We start from the raw sequence: 18,722 nt of genomic DNA on the forward strand, positions 1-18,722 counted from the left end.
TTCAAACCAAATGGAAATGAAGTTACACGAAACCAAAGTTTATTGAGAAAGAAGGCATTTATAGAAGATTTGGTAACACTTTATTTTACAGTGTCCTTGTTACATATGTTACATGTACTTACTATAGTAATAACAGTAAATTATGCATAATTACAACCAAATCCTAATCCTACCCTAACATGTAGCTTAATTTTACACAGTACTTAAACATATAATCAGTAGCAAAGTCTAACCGAAGAATTATTCTGTTTTTTTCTTTCAAACAATTCTTTATATTTATAATCCTATTTATGAATAAAAATCAGAGTACAGCACTATTTGAGCAAAAGTCCATGTATTACATCCTGATGGATTTCAAAGCCCATACAAATTTTTGATAAATGAATTTCCACTACATTTCCAGTCATTCAGGTTTACTGTGTATGTTTTTTTTTGCTGTGGAGGATTTGTGTATGACATAACATAAAAACAAATGTACTTATACGTGTACAAAACTCCATTCTCCTCATATCCAAAAAAAATGTGCATTCATTACTAAAATCCCCATTATTTTCCAGGCCTTAAATGTCCAATGTTATGACCGTGGAAAACAGATAGGCTACTCACTCAATGTCTTTTCCAAAACTGGCCAAAACAAAGAGAACATGAACTTAAAAGACTAGATGGAAAAAGCAGCAGCAATAAGACACATGTGAGGCATCTTAGCTATGCTTTATTGTAAAAGTAGCTGTCTATTATAATAAAATAGAAAACATAGGGCAGAACTTTTACAGAAAAGTTAAATAGCTCACAGATGTTCAAGCATCACCAAACAAAGTTGTTTTAGGCACCCTAACATGATGTTGAAATGTAGTGCTGTCAAAAACATACCCTCAATACATATGCATGCTAACAAAAGTTGTTTTTTGACACTGGTTCAATGTCTAACTAGCGCTGAAACCAAAAATGATATCGAGCATTTTGAGAGCGATGTAACAATGAACATCAAAGCTCGTCTATTAAAGTATTAACAGAGGAATTTGGCATGTAATACCATTTTACCAATACATTTGCTTTAATAAGACTAAACATAATCATGGCTCTTTCAGCCAATCAGTGGAAGCCTTAAGACGTGGTGAAATGTCATATACATTCATGTTGTTAAGTAGTAACAAAGACAACATTACCCATACATTCCTAATCCCTGTACGTTTCTGCAACTTTTCTTTTGTGTGGTCCAATTATACCATTTAAGTATAAGATTGCAACCAAAGTCACGACAAAATGTATGAAGACAACTATCAGTGCAGGAGTAGATTGTACTTTTACACCATGCCTCTGCCTATAAACACTTTTAAAAATGTGGGCAGCATTTAATGCTAAGACTTGCTTGTGAAAAGAGGAATGCATAACAGAAGCTTTGTTTTTCTTAAGGAATAAAGCATCTGAACACAGACAGTATGGAATCGGGTCCACTGGAATATTGAAAGAAATAATATAAGGAATGTCCTATAAAGCATTATATAACAAAATTAGCAGGTTTTAATTCATAACGTCCAAAGAAAATTGTGTTTGTAATCTTGTTTGTTTGTCCTTCTTTAAATGAGTGCTTAGAGTGCATCTTCAAATAACTAAGTGCCTTTTATTTCAGGCACTCATCTTGGGCTGATGTCTTAAACAGGCTCTCTGTCGTCCTCTTCTTTCACAGTTTGTGTGGGTTCACCCATTTGTATGTGCCCTCATAGCGGAAGCCCACCTTCTGCACCAGATCATCAGCCTCTGCAGGACCACGGCTATACGAGAGAGAGAATATGAGACGCATTACACGTCATGTCACTTTGTCAACAATCCCTTTCAGAAAAATAAGCGTCTTACCTCCCGTATTTGTATTTGATGGGTGCAGTCTTCTCTGTCTCGATCTGATGAAGAAGAGGAGTGAAGATTCTCCAGGCTTCCCTCAACTCGTCACTTTAATAAAATAAATCAAATTCAGAGACGGGTCTTTACATTCTTTAGTCGAATTTACATTATTATGTATTCAAAACAAACAGTGTATCAAGTCAAGTTCAACCTTTTTTTTTTTTTTTTTTCACGAAAAGATCTGACCAAATAAAATTAATACCATATAAGCAGGAAAGAGCAAGATCTATGGTAACATCCAAACCATAAAATAACAATTTAAAACTTTACAGTTCATATAATACAGGTTTGGACAAAAACCAAAAAAAAAAATTATAAAATGAAAAACCTATAAATAAATGAGTCAAAATTATCCTGACTGTTTATGTTTTTAGAATGCATATTAACTTCTTTTTGATCCACTGGCTGAATGAGATAGTGTATAATTTTGTGAATGAAAGACTTAGAGAAAGTGCAAAAACTAATTTCCACAGTCTGTTTTGCTCATATTTATCAAGGGTGCCAATATTTGTGGAGCCCCCTGTAATATGATGTACAAGAAAAGTCTTAATTATCATTTCTGGGTCTTAAATTTGGGGACAGAAAAACAGAAATCACAATATGGCCGAATGTGATTATTAAACTTCAAAAGGTGATGATTTAAAGGAGAACTCGGCAACTCTAGCGAACTCTAGTCACTTCTTCGCTGATTTTTCCTTTTGTTGTCGCATGTTTTCCCCACGAGCTCCCCCTACAGCTGTGGGGGGGCGTATATTTCACAATACGGTCGTAAAAAACTCACTTGCGGCGGCCTCCTCCCCCTCTCTACCGCTGCTCATGTGCGTTTGTTTTGATCGGAGCAAGCCAACTGTATCGTGTGGAGCTATGTCTACCGAGGTGAGTAATCTGGTAATACATCATACATGCGTGTGTGTTTATGTCGAATTGCCGTAAAGCGATTCGTGTTTCGCGCTCGTTCTCGTTCTCGTTCTCGCTTCTCACGAGACTTCCAATTTCTATTTTGCCGGGACGGTAGTCCCCAAGTTGCAAGGTTGGTTTTCCGCCTGGGAACGCTGGGGGGAGCGGGGAAAGTCACCAATATCACCAGAACAGGTTGTTTAACCATCCAAATGATTTCTAGACAGTTTTATTAAGTTAAAAAAGTTACCAAGTTCTCCTTTAATTGCGAGCGCTGCATGATGTTTCAAAGTAAAAACGTTCTCCAGGCTTGTGGTTTAAGCAGTTCACGATCAATGAATACCACACATTTATACCAAACGATTGCTTATTGATATTCTGTTGATGAATTATGACAATATTTACTTCACAGTGTTTATTTAATTCCTGCAAACTCATTGGCGTTCTAATAAACGCAGCTGCGTTGTATACACGGGTAAAATTCTGCACATTCATTCGGATCGACTGAGGTGTTTACATGAAGGCTTTTCAGGCTGGCTGAATCATCAATCCAACTGCTAACCTTTTATTTGCGTGTATGTACAATACAGTAGCTTGTAAGAAACTCACCTGCGTACAAAATGCATCTGACTGCCACAAAAGACATCCAAAATCAGACGTTCATAAGCATCAGGCAGCTTAACATCCTTTGTAAAGAGAGAATAGAGAAATGTAAATTTATAAACTAAAACTTAAATAAATGTAACTTAAATAAAGATTGTTTGTTTTTGGTTTAAACATTTGATGGCCAAAGTTGTCTAATAGGATCAAAACATACAGTATGGATGTATCAAAGGTGTCTGTTTTACCCTGTATCTGTTGTGGTAGGTCAGGTCCAGCTCCGTCTCCTCCGGACTGCAGTGGACTCCAGGTTTCTTGCTCATCATCTTGGCGTAGATGGCCTCGTTGGGCTGCACGCGGACCACCAACTCGTTCCGCCTGCACTGAGAGTCAAAGATGTCTCCAGGAACGTCGGTGAACTGCAGCCTCACCTCTGCCTTCCTCTCATTCAGAGCCTTTCCACACCTGAGGATGAAGGGAACCCCTGGAGAGAGAGAGAGCTTGATGAAATATCAACATTCAGGAAGAAAATCAATAAAAAAAATCTAGTTCAACTAAATGCTGCTCTCTTGAACTTTGTATTCATTAAAAAATCCTGAAAAATCCAGCGGGAAATCCTGAAGTAAATCATCATGTGACACTGAAGACTGGAGTAATGATGCTGAAAATTCAGCTTTGATCACAGGAATATATTTAAATTTTAAAATATATTAAACTAGAAAACAGTTATTTTAAATTGTAATAATATTTCACAACATTATTGTTTTTACTGTAGTTTTGATTAAATAAATGCAGCCTTGGAGAGAATGACACTATCAAAAACATTTATTTTTAAACATATCGAAACAGATATACTACTTTTCCAACGTTTAAAGTTAATTTTGTACTTTAAGTCAAAAAACTAATTTGATTTCTAGACCAAGGTGTTAGTACAGCTTCAAATGTACTCATTTAATTCAGCACAAATGCTGCTATTACTTCCAGAAAGATTAATAGTCTCAGAAAGGTCAAAATTTTAGGTCTTTGGCCAGATTGTAAATATTTGCTACTTACTCTAAGCGCATACTCTGATGCACACTGTGTGTATCTTATTACATGTGTGTTGGTAAAGCTCACTTACCATCCCAGCGTTCATTCTTCACATAAAGCACTGCAGTGGCAAATGTAGCTTGAGTGGAGCCTTTAGGGACAGTGGCGTCATCTAGATAACCCAGTTTAGCCTCTCCTTCTCCATCTGGATCTCCCACGTACTGACCCAGGACCACGTCTGACAGAGAGACCGCTTCAATGCACTTCAACACCTTCACCTGTAGGGGGACACACAGAGCATTAGAAAACAGGCAGGCAGAAAAATCTACAATACACTAGAGAAAGAGACATCAGAGATCATTCCCATTTATCTTAGCAATAGCAGTTCAGTTGGATGCTTCATGAACACCAATTTCTTCATGCCATGTGACTGAACACACAAACTATAAAAATTACAACTCTCTGCAGCAGACAGAGAAAAACAAGTCACACTGTTAAAAGTCCTCAAACAAAAGCAAAACAAGGCTTTGCAAAGAAAAAAAACAAAGAAAAAAGCAAAGCAAAGCAAAACAAAGCCCCCCCACCCCCCAAAAAAAAACAAAAAAACAAAAATGAAACAAACAAAAAAACCAGCAAAGCAAACAGCAACACAAAGCAAAAAGAAATTAAACAAAACAAAACAATAAACCAAAACAAAAAAGCATTACAAAGCAAAACAAACCCCCCCCCCCCCCAAAAAAAATGAAACAAAACAGCAAAACAAAGCAAACAAAGCAAACAAAACCACAAAAAAATAATTAAATTAAAAAAATTAAATGAAACAAAACAAAAAGCATTGCAAAGCAAAACAAAAAAAGATTTGGTATTACATATAATTAGCAGAAACGCACATCTGTTAAAAATCGGTCCCACTTTATATTAAGTGGCGTTAAGTACTATGTACTTACATCAAAAAATAAGTACAATGTACTTATTGTGTTCATGTATTGTAAAACACTTTTGCTGCTATTGAGGTGTGATACGGGTAAGGTTAGGGACAGGTGTGGTGGATTGGGTAGGTTTAAGGGTGAGTTAAGGTGTAAGGGAAGGGTCAACAGTGTAATTACAAATGTAATTACATCAATTAATTACAGCTGTAATTACATGCAGGAATTTTTAAAATGTAAGTACAATGTAAAAACATGTAGTTACACAATAAGTACATTGTATCAGATTATTAATTTCAATGTAAGTACATAGTACTTAAAGCCACTTATTATAAAGTGGGACCTAAAAATCTATTAAAATTATAAACCAAAAATAAACATTATCCAGAAACAATCTTGGAGCCAAGACCTTAATTTATGCTTGCTTCAGTCCGCCAACCTTTTATGCTGATGGTTAACTACAAGACAGTGGTAATGGATGGATAAATGTGATTTATTTGATCCTCAAGGCTAAATTCAGGATAATTCAGATAAGCGGCATAAGAGTGATGCGCACACACACACACAGCTGATTGGCTGAGCGGCTCGTTACCTTCTCATCCCTAACATCATCAGAGCTGGTGGATGAGGGCTTCTCCATGGCAACCAGAGAGAGCATCTGCAGCAGGTGGTTCTGCATCACATCACTGGAGACAGAAAAGAGAGGAATACATTAGAATATCAATATCCACTCAGCCTTTGAAGGGAATCCTCATGCACAGAAAGTGCAATGGATTTTTAAACACCTTTTTTTATATTTGTCTTTCAAATAATGTGCATTTTATCTTGGTTTCTTTTTACGGACTACTTTTATGGTGCTTCACAAAAAAAAAAAAAAAAAAAAAACTCCTTTTGTGTTCCATAGGAAAAAATAAAAAATAAAAATCAGGTTAAAAATGATGGCGGAATTCATCTTTGGTAGACTATCCTTTCATAAGTTTTAACATCTATGATATATCACAGGTGCAAAATCATCTCAAAGCAAGGAAACTTAACTAACCGAATGATACCAAAATCGTCAAAATATCCTCCCCGGCCCTGGGTACCAAACGGCTCTTTGAAGGTCAGAACCACACATGCCACACTGTCCCGGTTCCATATGGGGCCAAATATCCGGTTTCCAAACCTTTAAAGAAACAGGAGAGAAACCTATGACTAACAAGAGACAGATACAGAGGAAGAGCTTCCCAATGGAGTTTAACCCTTAATTATTCATAAATGACAACTGTGTGTGACAGCCAGTGAAAAGCAGAAAGCAGAGAGGGATGAAGAAGAGAATGGTAAGCAGACAGACCTGAGGACCATGAGGTTCTGGACCATCTCTTTGCCTAGGTAATGGTCTATCCGGTAAATCTGTTCCTCGGTGAAGAGAGAAGAGAGATGACTGGATAACTCCTCTGAGCTCTGCAAGTCATGGCCAAACGGCTTCTCCACGATGATCCTGTTCCAGCCTCTGCCAAACATACAAACACAAGAAATATCCTGCACTTTAAAAAGGCCTTTGCCAAGGCAAATCCACATACACTTAGAAAATTAAACAGTACTAAAATATCACTGGCTAGATATGAGATGTATTGGTATTTTTTAAATCAGTTATGTGCTTTTTGTCATTTTATTCGTTGTTGTTTTAAATATTTCTATTTAACTTAATTTCATTTTTAGTTTTAGTAATTTTAGCACTTCAACTTATTTTATTTCAGTTAGTTGCCAATGCAACACTTCTAATTTTCACGTTTTTTAATTTTTCATCAAATTTTAATTCATTTCAGTTGGGGCTAAAGCATTTAAAGTAACATAAGTTACACAGTCAGATTACTTTTTCAAGTAACTAGTAAAGTAACATTATTTCTAAATTTACAAAAAAAAAATCAGTTACATTTTCAAATAAGTAACGCAAGTTACTGCGTTTTCCCATGTATTGACCGAAGGCTCTCCTGTCCTCATGTTGAGAGAAATCAGGAGTTCAGTATTCATTATTTCAATGTTTTCAATATTTAGACTCAGTATTCCTCAAAATGAATAAAAACGGTTAAATGCAAACTCAGAATATTACACAAACCTGCAATAATTGAATATGTTAAATAATACAAATGTACTTTATGTATTTAATCTCACTTTATTAACTAACGTCTTTGCTGCTGACCTTCAATGACTCTGTTCAACCATACAAATAAGCTAAAATTACTTTAGCAATAAAAACAACTAAATGAAACGCAATGTTTATCTAAAGTAAAAATGTTGAATTTTTCTTCTTCTGTGATCCAGAACGGCAGCACAGCTGAGAGGTTTGTTAGAGATGCGCCCTCTACTGTACATGCACGAATTTTCATTCAGCCTGAAGCTTATGCATTCCACTTTTGCCAAAAATAGCTTGATATTAAACTTCTTTATTAAAAACAAATCAAGCAAGCCCATCCCAGTAGAGACAAAGTGACAAAAAAGAAACACTACATTACTTTTCATAAAAAGTAACCAAGTAATGTTTAGTTGCCTTTTAGGGAGTAACATATTATTGTAACGCATTTGATGCGAGTGGTACTTGCCTGTACAAATCATGTCATTATGATGTTAGATGTTAGAGAGGACAACTAATAAAATTACAACTAAAATGCATTTACAATTTTTAACAATTAAGTGTGAGTGGTTGCTAGGGCGTTTCCCGAACAGCGACATAACCTCCATAGTACGATGCATCGTTGGTGAAACTAACTAGCTAGTCACGACCTTTTCCTGAAAACTGTCGCACATATGTCATTCAAACCACAATATATTTGATGATGTCAAGGTGGTGGAGTAATAGCCTCTACTAATTAATCTATTCTAGAATGGATTAATGTCAGATTATTGCTGTAAATAAAAACCATAGTATCTGAAGACTATTTCATTATTTTGTTCTCCAGCTTTGCTTCATTTCCAGATGTTTCATTCAATTGCAGGTTTCCTCTTACATTACATTGCATCATGTATATGCATTCACTCTAGTGTTATAATGATCGATCTGTGTCACTCGTCCACATTCCTGCTACTATATGTATTATGTAGCTTGTGTTACTTTGTAATGCTTAATCTTTGAAACAACCCAATAAATTCATAACACATTTTACCTTTACAGTACAAAATATTCTTATCTTTCGTCTTAAATTAGAAAATAAGAAGAAAAAAGCAGTTAAGAAAAGTGTTACGAATTTTTCGGGAATCCGGCCCTTGGTCCCTACAAATGGCTCAGGTGCCTCCCCTTCAATGAAAGTATATGGGGATTTTTGGACAGTCAGGTCAAAATTAGTTTGACTGTCTAGAAAAGTTTTATTCAAGTCCGTCGCATAACCTCTAACCTACTTTTGGACACATCCTGCCTTGTATTAAGAACATAAAACACATAATTAAGCAAAAATGAAACAAAAGCAACTGCATGCGTTCGCTCCTCACTTGGTGCTCATGCATTGATGTTTGATGTTCTTGGTGACATCGTGGTAGACGCTGGGCGGCAGGGCCAGGTAGAAGAGCCGGTTGGCCCCGGCTCCTCCAGGCAGGGACAGCAGGTGAGTGTTCAGGCTAGCGAAAGACGATTCATCCACGTACTTCCCGCTGATGTAAGAGTTTCGACTGAAGAACGCAGCGAGGCGCTCTGCCTCGGAGTCGACCACCTGAAGGGAGGAAAAAAAAAGCAGATAAGCATAAAATAAGCAGACAACAGTGCACATGGAGAAAACTCTGAGCGCTGACCTTCATGTAGGGCATGCAGGCCGTGCGTATTGCATCCACGGTCAGATCAGAACGAGCAAAGCCCACAAAATATATCTGTTCGGGGAGAAGACCGTCTCTGAACAACCACCTATAGAGAGAAACAGAAATAAATAGACATACACTGTTTAAAAAAGATTTTTTTTAAAGATAGTTACTTTTATTCAGCAAGGACACATTAAATCGATCAGAAGTGACAGTAAAAACATCTATAATGTTACAAAAGATATCCATTTCAAATAAATGCAGTTCTTTTTAACTTTCTATTGATCAAAGAATCCTGAAAAAAAAAAAATGTATCACAGTTTCCACAAAAATATGAAGCAGCACAACTGTTTTCAACATTGATAATAATAAATGTTTCTTGAGCATCAAATCATCATATTAAAATGATTTCTGAAGGATCGAGTGACACTGAAGACTGGAGTAATGATGCTGGAAATTCAGCTTTGATCACAGGAATAAATTACAATTTATAATATTCACACAGAAAAGTTACATTGAAATGTAATAATATTTCATTGTATTTTTGGTCAAATAAATGCAGCCTTGTTGAGCATAAGAAACTTTACAAGATCACTTTAAACACTTAATCGACCCTAAAATGATGAACTGTAGTATATAATAAGTTAGAGGACTCACCACAAAGTTGGGTAGATTTTCTTTTTGGCCAGATCTCCCTACAAAAAACACATTTGTTACATCACGGCACAATTTAGTCATGGCTCAATTACACAAACCGCCACACAACTGACACACTATACAGAGTTTCATTGTGCAATATTTTCAAAACTAGATCATCACACCAGAGTCTCAAAGAGAAAAGCTGGTCTGAGATCAGTGCTAATTGATCTAAAAGGCTAAATGATAATCATCATAATGTGTTTTTTTATATATATTTATATAATTATTATATAATAATAATATAATAATAACATTTTTATAATTATATAATTTTTCCAAAAAAACAGAACAAAAACAAATAATCACTATAGAGAAACATAAACCGTATCAATGTAAAATACTAAGATAAATCACAAAAAAAGATATTAATTACATTAAAGTATTGAATCACTAGGAACCAATGAATATATACATTTGAAGAATAGATCATATGCTCTAAATAGCAATTCTGGGTTTCCGCCCTTTACAAATAAATCTTGAAAATGATTTATCCCATTCTACGAACTGCTGCATTGCATTGGTATATACACTGGCAGAGACTGAAATAAATATAATAGTCTCGGTAGAACGGTCATCTTGACTGATTCGACCCTTGAGCTCATGCTTAAAAAGGGGAAAAGATTCCATCTTGATATCTCAGCTTTAATTTTTGTAATTAGAGGACAGCATAATTAGCTTGAAATAATTGTGGTACATCTTTTGATAAAATTACTCCCAGATTTCATTTAAACTGATTCCCAGTTGAGACAAAAATTTCCGGTAATGAAACCAGGTGGCCTATAAATAAAAGTGAGGACCTGGGTTTTCTGTATGTTCACCTCATAACCTGAAAATGATCCATACGTCTCAAGAAGACACCAATTCCAGACATCAATTCTGGAAAAGACTTGGCTGTTCAGTTAAGTAAACAGAAATGTAATCTGCAAAGGCAGCTACCTTGTGCACTCCTGTCCCAACTTCTATACCAATAACTTTGTCATTTTGCCTAATCCACTGGTTAAGGGGCTCTATGAATAGGGCAAATAAAATAGGGCTAATTGGGCAGCCTTGACGTGTTCCTCGTTCTAGAGTAATCTGGTTAGAAAGATCACCATTCACCTAAATTCTCGCTAGAGGTTTATCATATACTGCTTGAATAGCATTAATACGTAATAGATTTGTGAAACCCAAATCGTTTCATAACCATAAAGAGATACTTAACATAAAGTCGAATGCCTTTTCAGCACCCAATCCTACTAATAAAGCTTCAACACTGTGTTTAGTTAAATGGCTCATAATATGAAAAGAACGCCTGATTTTATCTTGAGTTTGTCTCAGCCTGACAAACCCAGTCTGATCTGGATGAATAAATTCTGGAATCAATTTGTCTAATCTTCTAGCCAGAATGGATGTAAATAGTTTGTAATCCACATTTAAGACACTGATAGGTCTGTAATTTCCACAATCTTTACCTTCCTTCGGTATAACCGAAATAATTGCTTTCCTCCATGAGGGAGGGACCACCCCACCTTTTAATATCCAATTGAAGGTGGCAAGTAACATAGGGGACAAAGGTTCTCTAAGGGATTTATACCATTCTGAGATGAGATTGTGTGAGTCTCACACTGAATGCGCTGAGAGTTGGCAGCCCTGGGTCAGATTGTTTGTTTGTTTAAAGTTTAACGCCATGTCAGCTACCTCGGCTATATTCATGTTGAGAAAGAGATAAAAAAAAAAAAAAAAAAAAAAAAAGAACGATTAAAATATTTTTTTATCGTAGATCAAATTTCAAAAACTAGACCTGGTCTTCATTCAAAATCTTTTGACAGGGTCAGAATGAAGGATGTAAATAGCAATTTTTCCACATATTTTTGTTTTTATTGTGGAAAGAAAACTTTATTAACCTTACAAGTGAACGTCAAGGAACATTTAAATAAAAAACCCATTTAAAGACCCATTTAATAGGAATCAAATCAAAATGAACTGCCTGCCTAAAAAGCCGTTTGGGCCATAACGGTCTTGTCCGAACATGCCTATGAAGCTCCGAATTGCCACAAAGGTTGGTAGATTTTGAAATGCAGCCATAATTTGTGCGGAACCACAGTGACTCATGTCATAAATACAGCTGAATATAAAGATGACTATTATATAATAGATACAAAACACACAAGAACAGATAAAATGAAGTTTTAAAAAAACAAATACAACAGTCAGCCCATCCCAGCTCAATGTGAGCTCATCAATCATCTCAATGCAAACGTCAGTGATCTGAGCAGATCTGCTCCACACCCATTCAGACACATGAGAAACACACTGTGCATAGTGAGACAGCACTATTCTGTTTGTCTTGGCTGAATTACAGCATTGTGGGAGAGTCCCATCTCTCCAATATTCATTATTGGCAGATATCAGTCGATAAACGGTTCGCTATCTAACCAATTAATCATTCCAGCTGATTTGCTGTGGTGAAAAGCAGTCTGTAATGGTGACTTGACAAAAATCCATCCATGTCTATTTTGTAACTTTAATCATGAACAATGCAGCATAATCATACTAAAACAAACATGCAAAAACTTAGCAACCAGATAAATCTTCCAGTATGTATTTGCTCTGATAGTGACTACAGTGTTTCCACACACACACACAAAACCACTGTAGTCACTGTTTGGGGTTTTCCTGCTGCGTGTTTGTGTAAACCGATGAATGTGTATCTCAGTGATCCTGGAGTGTAAACAGCAGAGCATGCCAGCAGAAAGCCAGAGGCTGTGGGTCTGGGTCTTGATAGATTCAACAAGGTGCTGGAAACATTCCTCAGAGATTGTGGTCAATACTGTCATGAAAGCATCGAGCAGTTTTACTGCAGATTTGTCGGGTGCTCATCTATGATGTTAAATCTCCCGTTCCAGCACATCCCAAAGCTGCTCTATTGAGATCTGGTGACTGTGGAGGCCATTTGAGTTTAATGAACACACTGACAAGTTCAAGAAACCAGTTTGAGGTGATTTGAGCTTTGTGACATGCGTGTTATCCTGCTAAAAGTATTCATCAGAAGATGATATTGTGGTCATAAAGGGATGGACACAGTCAGCAACAATACTCAAGTCAGCTGTGGTGTTTATATGATGCTGAATTGGTACTAAGAAGCTCAAAGAAAATATACCGTACACCATTACACCACCAGCCTGAACCGCATGCTTTCATGTTATTTACGACAAATTCTGACTCTTAACATCTGAATGTCGCAACAGAAATTGACACTCAACAGACCCCAGGCAACGTTTTTCCAATCTTCTAGTTTTGGTGAGCACGTGTGAATTGTACCCTCAGTTTGCTGTTCTCATCTGACAGGAGTGTCACTGCTGCTGTAGCTCTTCTGCTTCAAGCTTTGACGCGTTCAGAGACGCTCTTCTGCAGACCTCGGTTGTATCGAGCGGTTATCTGAGTTACTGTTGTCTTTCTATCAGCTGAACCTGTCTGGTCCTATGATATCTGGCATCAACAAGGCATTTTCACCCACAGAACTGCCGCTCACTGGATAGTATCTCTTTTTTGACCATTCTCTGTAAACCCTAGAGATGGTTGTGTGTGAAAATCCCAGGAGATCAACAGTTTCTGAAATACTCAGACCAGCCCGTCTAACAAATCAGGCGATGTTGCATCTGGATTTTGACATGGTTACTTAATGGATTTCAATGTTTATCATTATGCCACAAACCTTTGCAACCCCATGTCAAACAGCCACCTTTCTAACCCCACCCTGATCCCAAACACACAAGCCTGCTCTTTCACCTCTCTCTCCACACTAACTGAAAGAAAAGTGCTGACAGAGAGTGATACTGCGTAATCCAGCTCACTAGCACCTATTTAAAAACCCAAACAATAAGAACAGGAAAAGCCAACAGTAACAAAGATCTTTCACAGAGCAGTTGTGCAATATCAGACTACTGAAAACTTGGCAGACCAAAATAAGGAGGAACAAGGACAAGCAAACCGGAAAAAGGAGGAAGAGGGTTTCAATTTCATCACTAAAAGATTAAAAGGGGAAAACACTCTTGTGAGAAGTGCAAAAGCTTGACCAACTGTAATGCAAACTTCACTTTTTATTCTTGATGTTTATATACATACCAAACCTAATCAAGGCTGTCTAGATAAGGCTTTAGTCATGTCCAGCCAATCACAGACCTTCTGTCACCACACCTGACCGATCACCTTTCAAGGCTGTGAACTGAACTGCTGAATTACTCAACCGCCCTGTTCTGTCTGAATGATAAATAGAAGCCTTATGTTGGCAACGTCCCTTCATGGTTGCTTAATTTCAGTTGTACTTCCTTTTACAAAAAAAAAAAAAAACCCAAGGCCATTGTACCAATTCAGAGGAATCAGAGACTTTCCTTTATTGGACTAGCAGTAAACAGACTGTGCTGTTAAACCATAAGGTGTGCAATACTAAAGAAACTACCATGTAGGAATAATTTGAAATAGGAACTAGATCAATAAATTAGTAATAATTTAGGGAAAATTGGCAACTTTTTGACAATCATTTCAATGAATATCTACATGCACGTCGCATTCTGTTAAAGGTCTATATTTGGGGTACAGTCATATTCCCAATTCGATGTTATATGCATACAGCAGAATATTCCTGTGTATTTATTCACAGTAATTGAATTAGGACTGACTCTAATTACTTCTCACGTTCGAACAAGCCTAAAAACATCAGCATGAAATGGAAAGCGGAGAGCAATTGTTAATAAACGCTTGAAAGAATGCAGAAAGGACTGGTAGGAGATATTGGTGAAGTTAAAGAGTTTACAGAATGGAGACAGAGCTTCAGAAATTGGAAACACTCATTCCACAAACTCTGTGCAATAAAGTGTGATGAAACTGTATGAACACCTGCGGTAGATGTAATGTGTCCTTACTAAAAATGTGAAAATTGTGTGGAGTGCGCACATACAGTGCTATGCATAAGTTTAGACACCCATGCTAAAGTTGACTAAAAAGAGGAATAAAAAAATCATCTTTTGGAAATTGAACTTAATGCCTTAATTAAAAAAATTAGGTAAAATCCAACCTTTAAGGACACCAATTTTCTTTGTGAATGAATAATGTATCATAAATAAATAAATGTTCTTCCTTAAAATACAGGGTGCATAAGTTTGGACACCCCTATGTTAAATTCCCATAGAGGCAGGCAGATTTTTATTTTTAAAGGCCAGTTACTTCATGGATCCAGGATACTATGCATCCTGATAAAGTTCCCTTGGCCTCTGGAATTAAAATAGCCCCACATCATCACATAGCCTTCACCATACCTAGAGACTGGCATGGTTTTATTTCAGTTAGCCTAATAGCTAGTTTGATTTGCATTGAGAGATGATCTTATGGAAAGTACCCCATGCCAATCTCTAGGTATGGTGAAGGCTATGTGATGATGTGGGGCTATTTTAATTCCAAAGGCCAAGGGAACTTTATCAGGATGCATAGTATCCTGGATCCATGAAGTAACTGGCCTTTAAAAATAAAAATCTGCCTGCCTCTATGGGAATTTAACATAGGGGTGTCCAAACTTATGCACCCTGTATTTTAAGGAAGAACATTTATTTATGTACGATACATTATTCATTCACAAAGAAAATTGGTGTCCTTAAAGGTTGGATTTTTCCTAATTTTTTTAATTAAGGCATTAAGTTCAATTTCCAAAAGATGATTTTTTATTCCTCTTTTTAGTCAACTTTAGCATGGGTGTCTAAACTTAAGCATAGCACTGTATCTTCTTTCAACAAATTTTCTGAATAAGGCGTTTACATGCAACAGTTTTCTGATTATAGGCATATTCTAGGGAATTGGAATTTGTGGAATCAGAATATTGTCTTAAATCGGGCGATTGGAGTGTGCCGTTAACATGATTACATCAAGAAACAGAACACTGCCAAATTCTGATTACTATCAGAACACTGTGGTGCATGCAAATGTAGTCACTGTAAAAAAAAATTAAAAGTGTCCCAAATACATGAATTCACACTAATTTTTGGTTTGTCAATAGATGTAACGTGTTCAAAATGAGTGACAATTCAAAGCTGCAGATGAGACTGCGTCAATTCCTCATTAGTAGAGACAGAGATATTAAAATATTCCACACACACACACTGGGACTCACCGAAGCACCCATGATGATGAAGATATGCGCATCGGACTGGTGAAACTCCACATCATCGTGTAGCTCTTTCCTCAGTTCCCCGAACACTTCTGAGCGTGAGAGGGGAAGGGTGCTGCTGGTGCTCATGTTGTCTGCCAAGAGGTCAGGAAAAGATTAAAGAGCAGGAGATCAATCTCATGTTGTCCTTATGTTCATTCAGTCAGATAAAAAAAAAAAAAAAAAGTGTTTATGAATTTATAGCTTTCTGGAGTTATATTACAGATGTATAATTTCCAGTTATAATTGCAAATTAAAAAAAGTTTTGCTTAAGAAAAGCAATTGTTGGACAGACGTGGGGGCCGATTATGTAGCATATACCAACCAATTTACAAAAGAACTTATTTAAGGGAAGATTTATATTTGATTGAGCATTTCGTTTCACTGAATATTTGGTTTATTTATACTGTTTGAGACGGAGCTGATTGAGGGGCAAGCATGAAGAGGAGCATGAGAATTCGTTTTTTTCTTTATCCTGGGCTTAAGACTTTTTTTTTTTTTTTGCTGTTTGTGGTCATCTTAAAGTGGACAGCAGTCTACAGAACAGGCCTACTATGGTATTAGACTACATAGCCTATAATAAAAGATAATGAATTTCAAACCTGAACCAAACATATTTTTATTCAAAGATAAACAGTCTGTCATTAGTCTTTAGTCTACAACAAAAAAACAACATTAAAAGCATGAACTCAAATGTCATTGTGCAAAACAAAAAAAACAATGACTGTTGTAACAGTGCGTAAATCAGACCTTTCAGGCTATAGCCTAACGCTAATAAGCCTTATGCCAAAATTATCATCACAACTAAATTGTCAGTCATTAAATAAGAAAACTAAATAATTGCGTAGATGATTTGCTTTGTGTAATCCGACATCAGACCAAAGTATTTTTTTTTTTTTGCACACAGTGCCACGACCAATCAATCACTCCTTTACGACTGGCTGCCCGCGCATTCACTGTCCTCGCGACTGAGGCAACTTGCGCTCGCTTATCAATGCATATAAATTCACGCCAACGGTATTTTTGTAGAACTTAAAAGAAAGAGCAAAGATGCTGCAGCCAATTTTTCAGGACGTGCATATTTAAACATGTGGCACAGGACGTAAAAATGATAACTGCGTCGGGCTGAAACTAGCAAAAAACACTTGGCGCTGCATTGCGTCGGGTGTATGATAGGGCCCCTAGACAAATAACAAAAACATGTTTCTAAAATTACATATTATATAAATATTTTGTGGTGAAATGTTGTCAGGGCAATTATTTACTTATTTGAGAGATGGAGATCAAGATGGAAGATATAATGCTGATAAATACAGTACATAAGTCAATTTAATGACATTCAATTGACAGCAAAATTTCCAAAAGAAAATTCTCAATCCCCTTTTTTTTAATAGTAGTATAGAGAAGGTTTTAGGCACTTGGTAGATTGTTTGGACAAATAAGGAAGTAACATGTCCGTTAATAACCAACCTCTAAATTGATAAATTAATAAATAAATTGGTACATTACAACAGGCACACAGAGTCACACTCTAAAGGTGTTCTCCAAAGCATATTAAACAAGCAACACAATATCAACAAATAACACATGAGCAAGCTTGTTTACTATACGGCCTGAATATGAAAACTGGACCTACAGTAAATGCCACCTGGAAGAATATACTCTATGAAAATGGTATTTCACATGCAATAATTTTGCCAAGTCACTTTGAGGAACAGACGTACAAACACTGGCTATAGCGGTTCTAACAACAGACTAGTCTAGTAATTTGACAAGTCACATCACATAGCTATTTGCATTGGGATGACAAACACATAATCCTACCACTGCGTTCAGGGACTGTAGTGTGTGCTCTCTCTGTGGCATAAAGGAAAAGATAAAGATATAAACTGACACAAAAACACAAGCTCTCACAACTCTCTCTCTCTCTCTCTCTCTCTCTCTCAACTTACCATAATGTTATTAGCACAATCCCTTATTTAACAGGGCTCAGCCTGACACTGACTGAAATAACAGCTTGCTAATGATTTCAAGCAAAGCATCACATTCACAACAAATGCTTTAAACATACAGTTAGCTGCTATCTAGAATTCATTTAAAAGCAACTGCTATAAGGCAAAGTTGGTTAGAGCTGCTGACGTTAGTAAACAGCAGAACCAAACACACACACACACTGCATAACAACGTGGTACTTACATTTGTTTTTTAAACAAAACAAAAATACCAGGATTTAAAAGCTAAACTTATAGAGTTGTACCAGGCTCGGTGTGTATGAGCGCAAATATAAAACATTAGCGACTACAGTGACATTTTTAAAGACAGCTTCCTCCTTCCCTGTTAAAACGACACGGCGGATCTCAGTGATCTTATTGGTGTAGAGAGGAACTCACCAGCGCTCGCTCGACTGCCCATCATTGCTTGAGCATATCACGTCACCCGCACAACTGCGTGCGACTATAAAGGAAGGTGGGCGGGGCCAGACTGCAGGGGGAGGGCGAACCGGCGGTGATTGACAGCTAAACGCTGCAATGGCGAGCGCGCTTACGGAATTTCTAATCAGTCCTGCTGATAAGAGCTAGAAAAAAAAAAAGAAGTCATGTACCGTTCTAAAAAGAATATCAGCATGACATTGCAGATTAAAAAAATAAAAAAATAAAAAAAGATAAATGCGTCTACTAGGCATATTTCGTATAACGTTAAGATTCAGAGTCATTATTACGTTAGCAACTGCA

The 18,722-nt window shown here is 36.6% G+C and overlaps 1 protein-coding gene across 5 annotated transcripts; it reads right to left on the reverse strand.

Annotated features, from left to right (window-relative positions):
- Positions 1-18: 18 nt before the first annotated feature.
- On the reverse strand, positions 19-18,459 carry g6pd (glucose-6-phosphate dehydrogenase). Of its 5 annotated transcripts, none has more exons than XM_079849804.1 (14): positions 18,381-18,448; positions 17,815-17,847; positions 15,955-16,085; positions 9,774-9,811; positions 9,114-9,222; positions 8,817-9,034; positions 6,685-6,843; positions 6,391-6,516; positions 5,944-6,037; positions 4,517-4,703; positions 3,645-3,880; positions 3,406-3,482; positions 1,855-1,947; positions 19-1,772 (listed from the first exon to the last, which is right to left on the reverse strand). In XM_079849804.1, the coding sequence occupies exons 1-14, from the start codon at positions 18,403-18,405 to the stop codon at positions 1,682-1,684; spliced, it is 1,617 nt and encodes a 538-aa protein (XP_079705930.1). In that variant the 5' UTR covers positions 18,406-18,448; the 3' UTR covers positions 19-1,681. The 5 variants fall into 5 exon arrangements, with proteins under 5 accessions (XP_079705930.1, XP_079705933.1, XP_079705931.1 ...); XM_079849807.1 differs by having other exon boundaries at positions 18,187-18,419; XM_079849805.1 differs by lacking the exon at positions 17,815-17,847 and having other exon boundaries at positions 18,381-18,459.
- Between the last annotated feature and the right edge of the window lie 263 nt (positions 18,460-18,722).

Source organism: Squalius cephalus (genome assembly GCF_949319135.1).
Source record: "Squalius cephalus genome assembly, chromosome: 18".
Classification (NCBI taxonomy): domain Eukaryota; kingdom Metazoa; phylum Chordata; class Actinopteri; order Cypriniformes; family Leuciscidae; genus Squalius; species Squalius cephalus.